The sequence below is a fragment of the Trachinotus anak genome, unplaced genomic scaffold (genome assembly GCF_046630095.1).
Source record: "Trachinotus anak isolate AG129_WGS33_773 ecotype Australia unplaced genomic scaffold, CSIRO_AGI_Tana_v1 ptg000015l, whole genome shotgun sequence".
Classification (NCBI taxonomy): Eukaryota; Metazoa; Chordata; class Actinopteri; order Carangiformes; family Carangidae; genus Trachinotus; species Trachinotus anak.
This window is the reverse complement of record NW_027273866.1, coordinates 8,667,935-8,687,225: the sequence shown is the minus strand read 5'-3', so window position 1 is coordinate 8,687,225 and position 19,291 is coordinate 8,667,935. Positions and strand designations below refer to the sequence as shown.

General features: G+C 41.5%; 2 protein-coding genes across 2 annotated transcripts; one reads left to right on the top strand and one right to left on the bottom strand.

Moving 5' to 3' along the window:
* Positions 1 to 534: 534 nt before the first annotated feature.
* On the bottom strand, positions 535 to 8,650 carry LOC139633327 (ankyrin repeat domain-containing protein 34B). The gene is made up of 5 exons (XM_071498931.1): positions 6,409 to 8,650; positions 5,662 to 5,877; positions 4,949 to 5,131; positions 4,104 to 4,320; positions 535 to 1,652 (listed from the first exon to the last, which is right to left on the bottom strand). Exons 2-5 carry the CDS (start codon positions 5,872 to 5,874, stop codon positions 760 to 762), a joined length of 1,506 nt encoding a protein of 501 aa, XP_071355032.1. The 5' UTR covers positions 5,875 to 5,877; positions 6,409 to 8,650; the 3' UTR covers positions 535 to 759.
* A 233-nt stretch (positions 8,651 to 8,883) lies between these two features.
* Positions 8,884 to 19,039, top strand: LOC139632665 (RNA polymerase II elongation factor ELL-like). Its single transcript, XM_071497747.1, has 12 exons — positions 8,884 to 9,153; positions 11,549 to 11,593; positions 11,708 to 11,829; positions 12,584 to 12,744; positions 13,790 to 14,088; positions 14,395 to 14,519; positions 15,564 to 16,053; positions 16,151 to 16,238; positions 16,322 to 16,388; positions 17,168 to 17,339; positions 17,689 to 17,733; positions 17,846 to 19,039. The coding sequence occupies exons 1-12, from the start codon at positions 9,019 to 9,021 to the stop codon at positions 17,972 to 17,974; spliced, it is 1,878 nt and encodes a 625-aa protein (XP_071353848.1). The 5' UTR covers positions 8,884 to 9,018; the 3' UTR covers positions 17,975 to 19,039.
* Positions 19,040 to 19,291: the final 252 nt, after the last annotated feature.

Sequence of the window (19,291 nt, the reverse complement as noted above, 5' to 3'; positions counted from 1 at the left end):
AGTTCATAGACCTGTAAAAGCTGGTTTGCGAGTAAGCATATTTTGGCTATAAAGGGTCACAAGTCGAACAGGTCGGAAACCACTGGATCAAACATTGTTATTTTGACAGCCCTAGGTTAGAAATACCTTTGAAATACCACCATAAATCTCTCTGATGTGATGCTGTTGAGGTGTTGCTTCAGTCACAATATGGCAAAAAAGCTATATGTATGGTGTGTTTAAATTACATTTGGATTAAATTTACTCTGCAAAACTAATTCTATACTATTAAGATCACTCCATTGCACAGCTGTTTGTGCTCCCTCTGGTTACAGCTGTAATTAGGGCTGGAACTAATTATTTTCATCATAGATTAATACTTTATACTTTGAATGAAAAGAAAGAGATGCCAAGTTCACATATTTAAATTACATGTTTAGTATAAAAGTATAAAACCCTTTTTGATCATCAGAAATGTGGAATAATTCTCTAACGATCGAGTCCTCAAAATAATCAGGTACCTGTTTCAGCTCCAGTCATGATCCTGGTGTCTTCTGAACTTTACTCTCATTATCAAAATGTCAGACTTCTTCTAATTGATGCTGAGTCAAATTAACATTTCCACACTTTTTTTTACACACATACACATTTCTTCCTTTATTTTTTAAATCTGACTACATTTCATGCGCACTCCTGCTGCAACACAAGCCATTCGTAGGGAAAGATTCATGAGGATTTGTGGGAGTGAAGACCTAAGAATGAAGTTGCTAAATCTCAGTCTCAAAGCCCCAACTTGTTCATCTGCCCTCCTCCTCTGATCTGTTCAAGCTGCACTGAGTGTCGACGCAGTGACCTCCTGCTCCTCTCGCTGCAGCAGGAGGCGGGAGGGGCTACCAGGGAGGTGACGGAGAAGGTGAGGGGCAGCGGAGGCAGCAGGGCTGGTCTTGCGGATGCTCTGGATGAGGAGGGGGTTGTGGGGGAGCTGGGCGGATGAGGCAGAAACACCATGCTCCTGCTTTTGGAGAGTGACATCTGTGTTGGTATTTGTAGGTGAGAGTCGGATTGGTTGACTAAGGGAGGGAGGTGAAGCAGAGGCGGGACCACCATGACAGAGGGGAGGGTGTTCCTGCGGAGTTGGGAGTGTGGCGAGGGACAGGCAGGAAGCTTATCTACTGAGCTCCTCTGGGTCTTTTTGTCCAGCGTTGTCGCTCCAAGCCTCTTGGGGACCTCTCTGCTCGGAGTCACCTGAGACGAACTCTTCATCTCTGTGAGGGACGAGACTGACTGGGAGGCCCTCGGCAGGAAATCCTCATGGCAGCTGTTGTAATTCTCTCCTCCATGTCTGTTATCCCTCCTGTCAACCTTGCTCTCCCTCCTCCCTTCCGTCCGGGACTGATAGAAATGTGACTCCTCATCCTCATCCTCTCCTTCCTCATCTTCGCTCGCTCCTCCCTCCCTTCTTAAATCCTCTCCGTCTCCCTCCTCCTGCAGGCTCCTCTCCCTCATGCCCTCCTCGTAAGCTCTGTTCAGACAGGCCAGGTTGTGAATGGCCAGCCACGGTTCAGATATCACCCTGTGTCTGGGAGGTGGGGTGTTACACAGGCTCAGTGGACTCAGCTCACAGGACGGATGTCGGCTGCCGCAGCTGCTGCTGCTGCTGCTTCCCCTTTTGCCTGATGGAAGTGAATAAGACACATTTTGTGAGTGCAAATCACACATATGGAGGTGGATGAGAAAAACCCCCCAGTGCTTATTGCACGTCTGTCTACGCTGGAAGAGAAATCCCTCCTCTGCTGTTCCTCCTGAGGTTGACTCCTCTAAGGTTAAAGCTGTGTCCCAATTCCATACATATTTATTTTAAGCAGATTTTGAGTATGTAGGGTGTTCATACTGGAAAAGTGACAAAATTTAGCATTAATTAGTAAACAATTAAAATAGAATCAGCTAAAGGGACACATCAGAAAACAAAAAATAACCATGACATTTTTAGAAGTAAACAAAGTACAGCTCAGGTCGATGTGAATGTCATTAGTTTTGACGGTATTTTGTCACAAACAAATGTCTTGGACTTACTGACATGGGATGTATTGAAATTTTATCCAATGGGGGAGCTGGAGGTAAAGTGAGAGGATCAGTACATTTTGATCATTCACAGGGAGCCTGAATGTCCGTCCCCACAGCCCTAACGCCACTGTGGCTAAAAACACATTCCTATCTTTACAGTGATTCACATTCTGAAGCTATTCACCTCATACATTGGCGGAAACTAAGTACATTTACTCAGGTACTGCACTGAAGTACAATCTTATCTTTACTTATTTATTTATATTTCCATTTTATGCTACTTTACACTTTACAATGGATAATATAACAATAAAATACAACACATTGTTAAAGATTAAAGCTGTGTTTTCCAACCTTTTTTTTGCCTCTGACGTTTGTAGTCAGGGTCACATTCCAGATGTCTGAGCTGGTAATAGCTCCACCAAATAGTGTTTTTTCTCTCTAAACCTCTCACATGGTTTCATTACAGTAAATGTTCAAAGGATCCAAAATCTTACCAAGAATCAAAGCTTAGGGAAAAGTCAAATATTTGTGTATCAGAACTTTTGTTCTTCCCCCACAGATCATCCCGTGCCCTAGGATTTACCTGGTGTCCCTGTGTTTAAAACAGTCTATAAAGTAGTTCAAACTGGCTCCACCTCCAGCAGCTGCAACAGTAACATGCTGCTGACACACTGATGCTTCAGTATTAATCATCTTAGGATGTCATATATAATAATATATCAGTCAGAGATACCAAACCAGTACTTTTTCTTTAAAACTACATTTTGTTGCTAATACCTATCCACCCTTACTTTTCATACGGGACTTTTTCTTGTAATATAGTTATAATATAGTTTCTCTATTGGTACTTTTACTTAAGTAAAGGATCTAAAAACTTCTTCCAAATGTAAGACAGTCCTTCACTCCATCCTTGTATATTCTTATATTGTATCCTTCCAACACTTTAACCAACTTTATGTACGGGCACGCTTTTCTGTGGTATGAATTACGTGTCAGTTCCTATGGCAGGAAAAGTAGCTTCTTCTATTGTAATGCACCACTAGTTAGCTTCACCTCACCCTGGCAACCCGTTTTCATTTTCTGTCCTCAGGAATGAGCACTCACCTAATGATTTCTGCCAGCAGGCATTTGTTCTCATCTGTCTAGACTTGCCTTTATTTAACACTGCTCTGCTATATCCAGGAAAGCCAGGAAAGTGGCTGCACACAGACACTTGAAGAGTGCTGTTGATGGTAGTGGTGTCAACATCGAGATGGAAAAGTTGCCTCTCTATATATATAAAACAGCACAGACCTGATGTCAAAAGCTTTCAACATTAATGAGGACGATGAGATTGCATAAGGAAGTGGATTTGCTCCCAAATGTACCTTTGTCATTGTTCTTCTGAAGAACTATTCCTTTAAGATGGAAAGTTCAGTAGTTAGAAGCTGTTTAGGGGCTTTATCATATCATTCACTTTTCCTCAGCAGATGGATTCTGCCCACTTGTCGTGGAAATGTAGGTGTCCATTTTTCTGAGCGCTTTAAGGACTTCCTCTTCATTTCGTTTGCTTGAAGGTTGCATGTTATTGCTTGTTCCCCTGCCCTTTGTCTCTCACCACAGGGTTGGGTGTGGCCAAAAGTGTGCTTTGTTGTACTTGTAACCGCACCTGTCAAGGTGTCCTGGTGTATACCTGTGCACCACTGCCACAAAGTGAGACACTGCACTCGTTCCACTGGAGGTCAGCAAAAAGAAGATTTTCAGACAATGTTACTTCCCTAAAGATTTTTTTTTTCTTTGTCTCTTCCAACCAGCCAAACCAGTATTTTAAATTAAAGAAGTACAGTGTGAGTCTTGCACAAAATAGGTAATCACCCATAGTGAACATTACGTCTGCTTTTATTTTTGTCAAAATAATGTGGCATTATGTGTGGGGACAGTGACCACGTAACAATGACATGACTCTGACAAAAATAAAAGTGGAAATAATCATTTTATCTATCGCAAATAATTTTCTCTGAAATAAACCGTGCAAATCAATCTCTTTTCCCTCAGTCACAACCATCAGTATCACTCACTGGTTCCTCTGAAGTTGAAGATGTTTTCCCCCTCGGGTGAGTTGGGTGAGCCCGTCTTGAGGACGATATCAGACGGGGACATGCAGGGCACCGGTGAGGTGTCAGGGGATGGAGGAACATTCAGGTAACGTCTGGTCACTGGGCCTCCATTCACACCCATCTCCGTGGCAATGATGATGATGTCACGACCCCTGGCCCGACAGGCATCCATCAGCACCTGAAGTACGTGAGCAGGGGTAATTGAGGTAATCGATTGGCTTTGACCAATCTGAGGGTTCAAACACTGAAATAAGAAGTCAGTGTTTCCTCCATTTCTGTAGAGAGGGAAACCCGAAAAATTGAGGTACACCAACTTTAGCTGAGTATTAACATTTTACTTTATTCAAGTTCCTCCTCTATATTTTAGAAGGAAATGTTGTGCTTTTTATTACACTACATTTATCAGACAGTTTCTACTTCCTTTTTAAATAAAGATTTTGCACACAAAACCATAATCAGCTATTTTGAATTGTATAAATTAGCTCCACCTTGATATACCACAACATTAAAACACTCCTAATACATTAATACATTCATGATATTCAAATTTATATCACTTCACTCAAGTTTTAATGCAAGACTTGACTGGTCTGGAGTATTTTTACACTGTGGTATTTGTGTGTTAACTTAAAAACAATCTAAGTACTTTCTCCAACATCTTTATACGTCATTATAAACATTGAAAATAAAACACTGAGATGCTTCACTCTTCTTCTTTCAGATCAGTCTTCCTTTAATTATGCTCTTGCACCTCTTTTGTCCCTTAAACGTTTTGATTTGACTTCCTTCCTTGTTCCTGCCTTTACCTCCAGCATTGGTTGGTGCTGTGCGTTGATGGCGTACACCAAAGCCGAGGCCCCAGAGTAGTCCTCCATGCTGGGGTCGGCTCCTGCAGACAGCAGGGTGGCTGCCACCTGAGCTCCAGCTCGCTCCATACAGGCGTACATCAGAGCAGTGCGGCCAGCACAGTCCTGTGCGTTTGGATCTGCCTGATGAGTACAAGAAAACATTAACTAGTTCTTACAACATATTATAAATATAGGTTGACTATATAGGTATCTGATGGCCCAGTGTGAATTAGGAGTCAGTCAGAGAGCTCACCTGCCTGTGGTTTAGAAGTACACGTAATTTGCAAATGATCATTAGATCTGATCTGGCACTGTAGTGTTCGGGCGTGGCCTCTCAAGTGAGAGGATATTTAGTCTCTAATGCACACTCCTCCGTACAATCATTAATTATTTTGCCTCAGAGTACACTGTGTTATGTTCCACTGTGCCAAAATGTGAAGGAGCAGTTTAGCAGGTGAACTGAGGACACAGGCAAAGGTGGATACATCAGGAACCTGTTTACTATGCATTAAAATCATACCTGTGTTACTGCAGGTACAGATTTGTTATGCATTAGAAATGTACCTAAATCAATACACTGTTGAGCTTGCGTTCAGACCTGTATGCAGAAGATGCATTTAAGCTCATGCATTCTTAGTTGAAATGGGAAATATCAGTCACTGCAGTCTGACCTTGTTCTGGAGCAGGTACGTGAGGAGTTTCACCGTATGAGGCCCAGCAGGCTCCCCTCTCAGGGCCTTGCAGGCAGCCAGCAGAGCCGTCTCTCCTCTGGGGTTGCGCCCGTTAACCTGGGCCCCCCCTTCCACCAGCAGGCGGACCAGCCGGAGCTTACCTGAGGCTGCTGCCGTGATGAGGGGGCTGCAGTCTGACAGGGGATCCCACATGGCCTGGAGAGAGGGTGAAGGAAAGTCACATCATAGTTTCACAGCATTCACTATGATACAATATTCAAATTTCAAACACCTTCGCCACCTGCTCTGGACATCTTTTACCAGCTATCTTTCTAACAAGCTGCAGTCTAAAGGGCAATAATAATAATAATAATAATAATAATAATGTTATCCTGCTAATATTATTTTTTCAATGTTTATGGATTATACTTTTCAACAAGAAATTTGACTTGTTCACAAAAAGGGACTTCTTCCTCCAGAACAAAAAAATCCTACCATCACAAATAGATTACATGAGAAATAACAGAAACTAAGTTTAAGTTTTTTTGTTCAAACTCTCAATAAATTGCTTATTACAACAAAAATAAAAACAAAGCAGGACACAGATGTCATTTATTGTGAGTCAGTGTGTATTAAATTGAATTTAAGTGAAAGATTCATATTTAAAAACTGCTTATGTTACCATAGATGCTTTAAAAATTGATATGGACATGACATCTACAGGGCCATGATAAACATTAAACTCACCTTGATGGACCTTCTGCAGTTTTTATTTACTTATTCCTCTTCCTCAAACAAGACGAAAGCTGCCATGCTGAGTTAAACAGATGAGCTGCAGAGAGAAATTATTGTTTTTATCCCATTGTGTCCTGGATCCTTTGAAAGCTTTACCCCAGCTTTCGGGTGAAGCGTCCTCATGTTGCTGGCCTGTGAGGATACTAACTTTCATCTACTCCCTCTGTCTCTGTAAGTCCTCTGTCCTGATCTGTCCTCCTCATACCTGCTGGGTTAAGGGGAGGTTTGGCCCACGGCTGACGTTCAAAGTTATCAACAGTTTTGAGCCCAAAATGTCACCTGTTGCAGACAGTGCACTACAAAGACCTAGAGACCCTTTGATATGTGTTGGCTTTGAACAGGCCTCATCTGCCTTGTGACCACCGTCTGCGTTCAAACACTGGCAGAGAGACAGAGGAGACACACACACACAAACACACACACACATAAACTCACAGCAGCTCATTTGTATCTGAAAATCTGCAGTGCAAATGCTCTCCTGTTTGTATTTGTCTGTCTTTGTGTTTTGTTCTCTGCAGAGCACCGAGCAACTGTTCTGTTAAATAAATAAATGTGGCTTCAAAATGGCAGAGAGGGAGGGAGGAGGAGACGAGAGACTGTGTCTGTCTCAGATCAGAAAAACACTTCAGCAACCCCCAGATACCAGACGTGTAATTAAGTCAAACAGCAATTAGCAAAAATAGCAGCGAGTGTTAGCAGCAATCAAGCATATTAATCTAATTTTTCCTACAGTACATCCTCCACACGCAAACATGTCCTGAATGGACATGAAACAATGAAAATGCCTCCTCAAGGTAGGCAAGCATTTAACTAAGTAGCTTCGTAAAGTACTTTTACTTTTCAAGGTATTTATCAGTCAGTACTTTTATTTCACGCAGAGTAGCTATCCATTTGAATCAGACACTTGTTAATTTTCCAACTATTTTTCCTTGCATTGAAAAGAACATATCCAACAGTGTTTTCAGAAAATAAATCAGTAACTTCAACTCATACGTTGTAAATAATCTACTTTTTAAAATTTGTGTTAAGTTTAATCTTAAACCAGGACTTTTTCATCTGCCTGTAAAGTCGCAGTACGTATTCTTGTGCACGATATTCTAGTCATCTTCTGCTGAATTTCTAACAATATTTGACCCGGGGGGGGTCACACTTTGAAGGGATTTCATAGCATCAATATTTGATGACTGAGATAGCAACGTTACGTGAGAAAAACACCCAACTGGGCCTTTCAAGCTAAATTCAACTGAAATATCTTCCACAACATTACAACAGCTAGCATCTTTTTTTCTCCTTCATCATATACATTCATGCATCAAAAAACTCGGAGGTTTCTTTGTGCTCAGTGAAGATCCGTCAAAGTCGTTCTGCCTCTCAATGTGGAAACTGAATGCTTCCATTCCATGTGGTTTGGATGAGGTTGAGAATGAAATGCATTTATATTGTACTGTCCTGTATATGTTGGCATCCTGTTCTGCTTGATATATAACAGATGGATGTATATTACGGTACATGTTTACTGCTGTATGTGTAATTTGTCAGTTTTATATCTAATAAAGCCTAATATGTTTGACAAAAGTACATAATACCATATTTTGGCTTGTTTTTGCTTTCTCTCGCAGTAGTGTCTTGTAAGAGGATGTAGGTGTATGACAGAAAAACTAAAATAAATAAGTCCTTTAATCATAGACATACAGTAGGCTACTGTGCAAAAGTTAGAAGTAAAATGAGGATGATTTCAAAGATAATTCCATGAACAGTTTTTATCTATGAATTAATGTCACACAGAGTAAACAGAGAAAAAAAAAAAAAAAAAAAAAAAAAAATCAACTCAGCATTTGATTTAGTTCTCCTGTGGATTTATGCTGTCTCATTGTCTTCTGTCTCTGTATGTGATCTCAGACGGAGTCCATGATGTTGAGATCATAGCGCTGTGGGGGCCAGACCATCTGTTGCAGGGCGCTTTCTCGCTGTTGTAGAAAGAGGCCTGCACGACTGTGGCTGTGTGTTTGGGTCGGTGTCTGATGCTGGAGAATCGGACGCCTCCGCCTTATGGGTCATACGTGACTGACAGGAATCTGCACAAATACAGTCCCTGAAACGTTTGCACATGGCGAAAAAAGGGGGACTCTCAAGCCGACCGCATAATTTCTAAATCCTGGCTACGTTCATTGATGAAAATGTGACTCAGCCACTTAAACGGGAGGGGGGGGGTTACACCAACCCAGACTTTTACGAAACAATAAAAACCTAAGGATGAGGCGAATGACCTGCGGGCTCCCACGAAAGAAACTCCCTGCATGAGAAAGAGGGGAAATGACCAGAGTGAGAAGAGAGGCACAGGAAAAGTAGAAGCGGTTACGTAAGCTCTACGTAATGGTTTATTTATGTCTGCGGGCCAATAAAAACAGCTCTGAGCCCCGGCCGTCATGACGTAATGCGATCTACTCCAGAATAGCGCGCCTCGTTGAGCTCTTTCTCTGGATCATCTCGGCGCTGTGTGTTTGTTTATGTCGGGCTCGTGTGGTCCGGAATAACCCCGGCAGCGGGGGTCTTCACGGCGGGATGTCGGCGCTGAGGGAGAGCCGGTGTTACGGGCTGTCCGGCGGTAAACTGAGCCGCGGCGGTAACATCTCGGTTTTTCACGTCAAACTCACTGACAGCGCGGCAAGAGCCATTGGCAGCTTTCAAAACGGCAAGGTATGTCATTTTATTTTATTTATTTATTTTTACTAATTTACCCTCGAATAACCAGCTGTTGTGTACATTAATTGTGAAACTGTTGCGCCACTTGGTCAGGAGGACCCTCACTTAGGGACCAGAAAAAGGCGAGGAAGGCGGGTTTGCGCTTTGCATTTTCAGCCGAAGTTCACCAGTGTGTTTTCGGCTTGTTGCCTCCTTTTTTAAGCCGTGAAATGGAAAAGCATGTTGCATAATACAATGCGGAAACGCTTTCCTGTTTGATGATGCCTGCAAAAAAAAAAAGAAAAAAAAAAGCTGTCGGCCAAGTGGTTACAAGCTGCTGGCAGGTATTATGAATGCCAATCGGTGTCGGAGTCGAGGGGAAGAAGAAAGAAAAGGAGAGGAAGAAAGGCTGGGGGCTGGGGGGTGTAGTAGTAGGAGGGTGGATTGCATTAGCGAGGTGTAGCCAGAGTATTTGACCATTTTTGCCAAACAGATACAGAGTTGCTGCCAGTTTATATCTACAGTATGGCCAGAGGGAGGCCGATGCAAAGCCCAGACAGATGGATAAACTCAAAAATCAAACATTAGACCCAGTTAATCACAAATGAATCAGACGCTGCAGGAAGTATGAGAGCAGTCGTGTATACTTCCTCAATTCAGCAATTCCTAGTAACTCTGATAGGAAAGTCCTGACAGAAGAACTGCACATTCACCTCTCTCATATAGTTAGAAATAGACAGGAAGGAGGGGAAAACACCTGACACAAAACTGAGTCGCACACACACACACACACACACACACACACACACAAACAAACAATACTGTTGCTGTGTGCACATATCTAGTGTCTTTATTTAGCTTTAAGTGTGGCTATTCATAACCCACTTGGCCTTCACACACACACACACACACACACACACACACACACACACACACACATTAAAAAAAACAAAAAAAAAAACAACCACCACCTCCACATGTAGCCCAGTCTCGGGCCAAACTCTGCTGGCAGCCACATCACTCATCTGCACACATCAACAGGTGGACTCCCAAATCTTCTCCATGAAAAGGTCAATTAGATTCTCGTCATCACATAGTTTCCGCTCCGTGCTGCAAACGTGTCACTTTGGCCTGTCATTTCTGCAGTTTCCTACAGGCTAATTCATCCCTGTGAGAGATGACAGGCTGTTATTCCACTGAGTTTTATCGTATTCTCAAGTGACAAGCTGCTGTATTTGAACAGCAGGTTGCAATGACCTTAGCCGGTGCCCTCTTCAAAAAATCAAATTGAATTTATTTAAAGGGCACGTCATGTACAAATGACTGGATACGCCGAGGGCACATGTTTTCCTCATGCAGTTGTCAGGGGATGCAAGTTGATTTGGTTAAAAACCTATATCCACATATCAGTGTTTAGCTTTCAAGTAGAATTACAACTTGCTGTGAGGCTTGTCTTTAGTATTTATCAGCACAAGGGATGCACCAGCCCGTATGCTGGATCTGCGTCAATACAGAGGTTATTAAGGGGAATGGTCATGGTATGATCAATCCACAGTAGATACATTTTTGTCATTTTTTTGAAAGGCTACTCCACTGATTTAGCATTGCTCTCCCAACATTGTCAGACTCACGATGTGAGGTTAAAAAACAAATGGATTAAAATCAGATACAGCAGAAACAGAGACATCGTCTTTTATATTCCACACATTCTTCTTGGTTAAAACTCTGAGCCTATGGATGGATATATGCAAAGTTTGTAAAATTGGTGTAGTTTCCCTTTAAAGTTCAAATTTTTGTCAAGGTAGACCATTAACTCAGTGTGTAGTGCCAAAGAAATCACTGGCCAGGGAGACATTCGGATTTTAAGTTTTGGAAAAAGAGAGCACTGGTATTGGTTCAAGTTTCAGATTAGGAATTGGAAAAGAAAAAGTTGAATCGATGCATCCCTATGTCAGTAGTAGTAGCAGCAGTAGCAGCAGTAGCAGCAGTAGCAGCAGTAGCAGTAGTAGTAGTAGTAGTAGCAGTAGTAGTAGTAGTAGTAGTAGTAGTAGTATTAAATAACACAATGGATGGTAGCCACGAAGGGATATTTGAGCTCTGGGGTGAGGGGCTTTGTCAGACAATGACAGGTTAAAAAACCACTGTGATACACTATGCAAAAACCTGCACAACAGCAGCAGCAGCAGCAGCATACAGAAAGGAAAGTAAACGGGTTAGTAAGTAATAGCAGAGGTAAAACCACAATGAAGGAAGACAAAAGTGCTCATACAAACAGAACAAACCACAAGTCATCCCCCGTGTTCGTGTTTTATGTTTTGCATACGTCTTTGCTAGACTGTTATCAGATCTGTGTGTGTGTGTGTGTGTGTCCAAGACACACTCAAATTCAAATGATTTTCCTCTCCTCCAGGGCTCATCTTCTCATCCCACTATCTGCTTTAGTGGAACCAAAGGGGTAAGAAAAAACGATCTACCTGTTGACACAGTAATTCATCAGTTTAATCTAAATTTAAAGATGTTAAATCTATTCTCTGTTTTTCTGGCTATTTTATTTTTTTTCATCTTGCAGAAAATCACTATCCCCTGCTCAGAGAAAAGAGATGAAGTGAGGATATTTACCTTTGGCGTGACAAACGTCGCATGTGACAATCCACATGGAAGCTTTGACTGTGTCCAACAGCTCTGCACTGGGTAAAACACAACAAAGAAATTCTATTAAAAACACACTTTTTGAATATAAGTCACATTTGTCATATTAAAGATTAAGCATTCACAAAGTTGTGAAGTTCAGTTTGGAAGCAACAAGCAAAGCAATCGCAATAAATAAGGTGGAGTTCACACATTTTATGTTACATAGGGATACTCATAGAATTCAAAACCTAGTCATGAGGGCTGTTTTGTCTGCTGTGATTACATGATTATATGTTAAGTTTGTATTCTATGTATAGAATTAACTTGGCAAATTTGTTTCGATATTTTAAAATGTCTCGACTCCCCTACCGCTGTGTGAAAGGCACCCCGCTGGTAACGTCGCTTTAAATGCCAGAGAAAACACAGGGTTCTTGACTTTAACAGTCTAGCAAGCTGGGAATGTAGTGAATGTGATAAATGTCAGGAGTTGTGAAAAGTTTAGTTCAATTATTCAACAAATCTGCTGTTGAGTGCTGACAAAAATACAACAAATCTTTGTAGCTGTTGCCCAAATGACACTTATATTCTAAAACTACAGATTGAGGGGTGTAATTCAGCCAATATGAGCATACCTCTAGCTGAAGACTGTTAAAGCATACATAAACATCAGTCAAGCAAGTATGTACTGAAAAACAATGTTTTATTTGAAATGGATAACGTGTAGAAGGAGGCCTGAAAGCTCTGTCAGATCACCGTCTGTCCTCTCTCCTCCTCCTCCTCATCCTCCTCCTCCTCCTCTTCCTCCTCCTCCCAGAGCTGCCGAGGAGCTGTCGTGTCTCGGGGTGATTCAGAAGAAGATGACAGTGAACGCTACAGATGACTCGTATGATAAGGCTCGTCAGAGCATGGCCCAGGCTGAGGAGGAGACACGTAGCCGAGGGGCCATTGTCATCAAACACGGGGGGCGCTACCAGGGTAGGAAAAAAAAAAAACAAAAACAGAAAGCAGTCACATGTGCAGAGTCTGCTTGGTTATACAATGGTTAACTCCAGCTAAGGAATAAGACTGGCCTCAAGACAAATTTGTACTGTGCTGGTTATATTTAAAAAAAAAAACAAAAAAAAAAAACAGTCAGCCATATTGCATTGGTTACCATAGCAACATGTGTGGTAACCAGTGACACAGTAACAGCCAGTCTTCAGTCTTTTCTTTTCTTATTCAGGTTTGTGTGCTTTTGTATCTTTTCTACTATAAGCAAGCTACCGTGAGTGAACTTTAGTTACTGTATATAAAACTTGTTTCAAAGGATACTGAGTCTCCAGGAAACATAGTTGCAGAACATACAGAGACTGTGTTCTGTACAACATGCTCACAAAAATATACACACACATGATAAAACCAGTGATTTAGCTGGGTCACCGCCTTCTTTCTACTTCTAACCACCAAACCACTTCCCTCTAAACAGATGCGTTAACCACTATCATCTTGTTACCTATACAACACACATACGTGCATAGAGACATACGTGCTAGTTTTGATGATTTTGTCAGTTCAAAGGAAAAAAAAAACAAAAAAAAACAGAACTTCAGGCTTGTGCAACAGTGTGGTTATTTCCTACATTAGTTAGCAGCTTTTGCTCATCGTGATGTGTGTGCATATTTGTAACCTGAATATGGGTTTCTCAAGAGGTGAAATGAGGTCTTTTTCTCTTTTATACACAGTTCTGTCACAGGACAAATATGATGATGCGCCAAGTTCTCTTCCTCTGGCGTCTGATCATGCATCATCTAGCTTGAAAAAGCAGTAGTTACACACAGCCACAACTGGGAGGTTCAAGCAATGCAACATTTTGAGAAAAAAAGCTTAATATATTTAACTGTTTCTAAGACAGGTCAGCACAGGATCACCTTTGATGATGGAAACCTCAGTCAGGACCCTTTGAACTTCACAGGTTTTCTTTTGAAGGTATTTCTTGCTTTATTTGGGAATGGCTTCTTTTGATGTGTGATTTCCTTCACAGGCAAGAAGGTAACGGTTCGAGCCCCAGCCCCTGCACTGGCCGGCCTGACCAAGCCTAAACAGTCATCCCAGTCCTTCCTCAGCAGCGTTAAGAAGGGGGATGGCGTGTCCAAGCTGAGGAAAGGTGCCAGTGTGTCCAACAGGAGGAGCGTGGGTGATGTGCAGAAGAGGCCGCTCAGGGAGAGATTAACACACCTGCTGGCTCTGAGGCCGTACAAGAGGCCTGAGTTGATCCTGAGGCTGCAGAAAGACGGACTTTCAGCAGGAGACAAAGATATGCTGGACTCTGTACTGACAGAGGTGATTTTTTTTTTTTCTTTTTTCCTGGTTTTGCCCAAATAAGTACAGGTATTGTTAAAAGTGCACAAGAAGAAAGAGTTTGGAGCACAAGAAAGAAAGAGAGAAAAATAGCTGGCTTAAGATTTTTTTTTTTTTTTTTTTTTTTTTACACTAAATACAATTAAATTAAAGTTTATGTTTTTGCCATTTAGATAATTCTCAAATCTAAAGCATCATACACTCATTACATGTTGTTTTCAGATAGATATTTTAGGGCCTGAGGTAATTTTAAACGCTGTGTTTATTTTTGTGTGCGTCTGTTTGCAGGTTGGCCAGCTCAACAGCAGAGACAACACATTTGTTCTGAAGGACAGTTTGTATAAGGACCTGCAGAAGGACTGGCCAGGCTACACCTTAGGAGACCAGCAGCTACTTAAAAGAATTCTTGTCAGGTAACACAGATGAGGACAGACATGCCACCGTGTCGATAACATGAAAATGCACAAAAAATAGAGGGAAAAAGGATTCCCAAATGGTAACAATGTTATACTGAAGATGTCAACAAATACAGGCACCCAGAGGTATGAAGATTGCAAAAACAACCTGGATCAGCAGCTACTGGACCGCAACACATTTCAAAATGTCCAGAATATACAATTTAGTTAAAATAAGCTTTTGAGTGTGAGGAAATATTGAACCCACAGGAATTAAATTCAGGAACTAATGTGTGTACTAAAGTTCTTCTTTGTGTTTCTGCAGTATCTCAAGAAATGGAAAGATTAGGCAAATTATTTTCATCAATAGGCAAAGGATTGCCTTCTTATTTCAGTCTTTATATTTAGTCTTTTAAAGGGAATTGGCTTATATATTATATTCACTCTCTAACTCGGGCTGTTAAATTTTCACAAAGAGTAGCTATTAAGGAAGTCCATACCGCTGCCTCTATTGGTTAGTTTGTGTTACGGTGTGTTTCACTCCCATAGTCTGGGAGGTAAAATTACTGCTTTTGTTAATGGAATCTGGTAGCACTGTGACAGCTGTTTTCTAGGTTAAATAAAGAGGTCTATCCCAGTAAGAATCCTATCCATAATGTTGTCAGATACTTATAATAACAATCTGAGTGTCAGTGGCAAAAACAAGCACTTTTAGTGGATTTACTTTGATGTGGAAAGCCATCCTGTTGCATTAGCTGTTTCATGGTTGCTGGGTATACTGCTCTTGCTCAGTGCTCCACCCATTCCAAAGACTTTTGTCCCTATCAATCATTTACACACAGAAACATGGGAAAATAAGGCCCAGGTTCAAAAATCCTGAAGTTATCCTTTAACTGCACCTGAGACACTAAGTCAGGTGACCTTTCTGTCCTGCTTATTCTGTACATCAGCATGTCTGTAATTGCAGGGCTACACTGCCATTGGAGTTGCACTGTTCAGATGACACAAAGATTTTGGAGAAATACAAGTTGAGGTTTATGTGCTATATCACTTTCTGTGCAGGAGACTGTTTCAGCCACAGCAGAACCTCCTCACTGTCCCTGAAGCCCAGGTCAGCCCACTGCGAGACACCCCCAACTCCTCCCCAGCACACCGTCCAAAACATTCCCTTCCAGAGGAATACACTGACCCTCTGGCCAGTAAGAAGCCCAGGATATCCCACTTGTCTCGCAAAACAGCCAGTGACAAATCAAGATTGAGGTCATCTGAACAAGTGGCTCATAAAGATGCCACAGAGGCGAGAGCGGATGATGGGAAAAGGAACTCGCTTGACCCTCGAAAGCTGTTGGACTCCCTGTCAGCAGTCTGTCAGCAGGAAGAGGAGGTGGCTAAAAGGCTTGAACACACTCCATGTGCTCAGGAGGAGCCTGAAAGCCCAGAAGACCAACTCGCTGAGCCCAACTGCGATCGCCCTCCGTCCCCGCTGATAGTGCCTGATCTGAGCAGAAACACAACAAAAAGGAAGAAGAGCAAACACAAACACAGAGACCATGTGAGTACAACAGGCCTGGAGGTGTGTAGCTTTTCCAGAGTTGTTGAAAATGTCATTAGAATGTGTGTCATTAGTCAATTTGTTTTTCTTTGTCAAGGAGAAGGATAGGTGGAGAGACGGTAAAGAAAGGAGGAAAGATCGCAGCTCAGAGGATCCAAACAACAAAGTCTTGTTGGGCTACACAGGTGAGTGTTGGGAGCTGCTAATATGTGACCGTCAGTGTGTCAGTATTTTCAAATTATTTGACATGCTTCCTTCTTTCTTTCAGAGCCAAGTGAAATTTTCTTTGATTCCAATGGGCTTCAAGTGGAAAATGACACACCAGATTATTTCTCGTGAGTAGAGTACCTTTTATTGGTACATTGATACAAAATGTTTCCAAGTGTGCTTCCACCACAGGAACTTTCCCCAGGGAACAGGAACCTTTTGGAGGAACTCAGTTCCCCTACCCACGTTTCCACCAGAGGTACCAGGGTCTAAATTAAGTTCTGGGGAGATAGTTTTACCCCTCAGAAAAACACCACTGGAGGGGTAGTACTTTCAGAAGGTTCGGGAACTTTCAGGGTGGGGCTTGCAGGGCTGAATGAGGTTGATTGGTCAAGCACTCTACCATGCTCCACAGCACATGTTTTATATTGTTTTGCTTGTAGTATGTGGCCAGCAGTATTCAAGGTGGAGCCTGAGAGATGACAAAGTCCAGGCTTTGTTGTCCAGGATGACATTATATTCATGTACAATTGACGTGAAAGACAACCATCACGCTCTTGGTACATCAACAGAATAATTTGTTTAATCGTCTTGCAGCTCTGGCCCTGCTGCTGTGTTAAAATCACAACACACTGGAGGAACTTTTACTCCTGGGAAAGTCTCTGAAAAAATAAAGTTCCTGGAACCTTTGTTGGAAAAGCATGATCAGTGTCTGCAAAGTCTTGCAGTAACTATTTCTGTAACAGACTGATGTAATGCAACTTCAGATGTGCATTTCTTTTCTTGATCTTATTACCAAAAATCAAGCGCTTTTCAATACAAACCTCTTGCAGGTTGTTAACAAAGCATGCTGTGGATGGGTACCTTACTGATCTGACAGTGGCGTGTCTTTATTGTTTCTGCACAGGATGTACACAGTGATTTGCAGCCATGATCAGAGGCAGAGCTACAAACAGGACTTTAACAAGGAGTACAGCGAGTACCGTGATTTACATGCTCGCATTGATAGCGTTACCCGACAGTTCATGGAGCTGGATACTCAGCTCAAACAGCTTCACCAGGAATCACGTAAATACAAGGTAATAATATTGTAGTCACTTTGCTTAAGTGTGGCTTTACCTGATACTTTTGCCCTACCCTTCTAAAGCTAATGATTAAGACAGTACGTGAGATCCACATAATTCAGTCAGTTACAGCCATTCAGTCATTTTTTTTTTTTTATGGAAAACAAGAGGAAGATTTATTTTGAAAATGTAAATTTTAAATTGTGGCTCACTGACCATAAATTTAGCTGTAAAAATGATGGTACTACAAAGTTGATACGATTCAAGAGAAGAAATTAACAAAGTAACTTGACTAACATTAATGTATAATGATATAATTATATCTGTATCACTTCATTGTTATTCCTGTATTTCTCTCTTGCAGACGGTTCATAATCAAATTCTTCAAGAGTATCGCAAAATTAAAAAGGTAATGACTTTCTGAAAACTTGCCAGTTATTATCCTGAGATTACTGCATGTGACATTTACTCCCCTATTTTTCTATTGCACAGTCAAGCATGTTTTCTTGCTTTCCCTTTAGTCCAACCCCAACTACAACCAGGACAAGATGCGCTGTGAATATCTGCACAACAAACTGGCCCACATCAAGAAGCTCATATCAGAGTATGACCAACAGCAGCTCAGCGTGGAGCATTCCTGTCCTAACTGACGACTGACTCTGAGACAAATGAACTTGGAGAGTACAACAAACAAACCCCCCGAGACAAGGGAGGTTCACGCCGTTGACCTAAATGCCATCGAGCTGGATTGGATGGTCGTGGCTAAATGTAGTCTCTGGGGACCTGCTGCAGATGCCAGTGAGGTTGGGAGTTGTTTGTGAAGAGCAGCAGTGAAACATTGCATGAAAACTGCCCTATGATGCGAGATCTTTTCTGAGAAGATGAGACATTTTCTTTGAAAAATGGTTTGACCAGTGAGCTGCTACTACAGTGACATGATACTGCCAATGACATGAGAAGTAAAAATAGTTTTACTAAAGCTCTGAAACTGAAACTGAGCACTTACTCTTTAAAATGAAAACAGTTACATGTGGAGAGATGGTGCTAAGCCTAAAAACACCTGTAGATTCCCATCCACATTACACATTTTAGTTCTTTTGTGAATGAAATGTAAACATCAATTTGGGTATTTGGTTATGTGTCCTGTTAGCCATGTCCTGTTCACGTTTTATGCTGGAGGCATGAGATAACTGCACGCTGTACATACCCAGACAGCTCACGAGAAAGGCAGGTGAAGGTTTCTGGCAGATGGGGATGCAGATGTGCACATCTGTCCTTCAGTATTCTTTGGGTTTAGTGAATTGAGACTGTGTCAGTGTTGTTGTCGTTTCTCCTCTGATCTGATGTGCTCAGTAATGACTCCGGAAAGTATTGCTGATGCCTGAAATGGTTACTGTGGTCTGGATTCATAGTATTCCACTGGTGTTATCCTTCATGTGATTTTCCTGGAGCACAGAAGACTGTTATGTTGAACATAATGTGAATTTGAAGTTGTATTCAGGGAATTTACAGTATGAGCTGCAGTAAAAGTATGATAATTAAAACCTGTTTTAATTTCGAGTATTCAAAGTTATGGTATTATGGTTTCTGTAGGCTGAGACGGTGAAGAATTCAAAAAATGACAAGATTTTGTTGCATGCTGTGTACTTTACAGAGTGCATGAGGAGTAAATCAGAGACTTTGTCTGACTTTCAAATAAATTCATTTGTTATTCATTTTGTATAAACTTTTCCCTTACCCAGCGCACTAATTACAAATACCCTGAAGTCAGAAAATATCAGTAAACACTGGTTATAAATGAACTGAACAGTTGGGATGATTAAATTATTATAAAGTAGGTCTGCCAGAACTTTTGTAATTTTTATTTAATTGTTTTTGGTCCTATTGCTTTTTGAATGGCAGTATAATGTGGAATTCCAAGAACAAACATATAGGAAGATACACATTAGACATATAGCTAAGACAAG

Coding starts and splice junctions, on each gene's coding strand:
- LOC139633327 (XM_071498931.1), bottom strand. CDS start 5,874: ATGTGGGATCCCCTGTCAGACTGCAGCCCCCTCATCACGGCAGCAGCC. Junction 5,132..5,661: donor CGTACCTGCTCCAGAACAAG/GTCAGACTGCAG, acceptor TGTACTCATCAG/GCAGATCCAAACGCACAGGA. Junction 1,653..4,103: donor CTTCAACTTCAGAGGAACCA/GTGAGTGATACT, acceptor CACTTCCATCAG/GCAAAAGGGGAAGCAGCAGC.
- LOC139632665 (XM_071497747.1), top strand. CDS start 9,019: ATGTCGGCGCTGAGGGAGAGCCGGTGTTACGGGCTGTCCGGCGGTAAA. Junction 11,594..11,707: donor GCTTTAGTGGAACCAAAGGG/GTAAGAAAAAAC, acceptor TTCATCTTGCAG/AAAATCACTATCCCCTGCTC. Junction 11,830..12,583: donor GTCCAACAGCTCTGCACTGG/GTAAAACACAAC, acceptor TCCTCCTCCCAG/AGCTGCCGAGGAGCTGTCGT.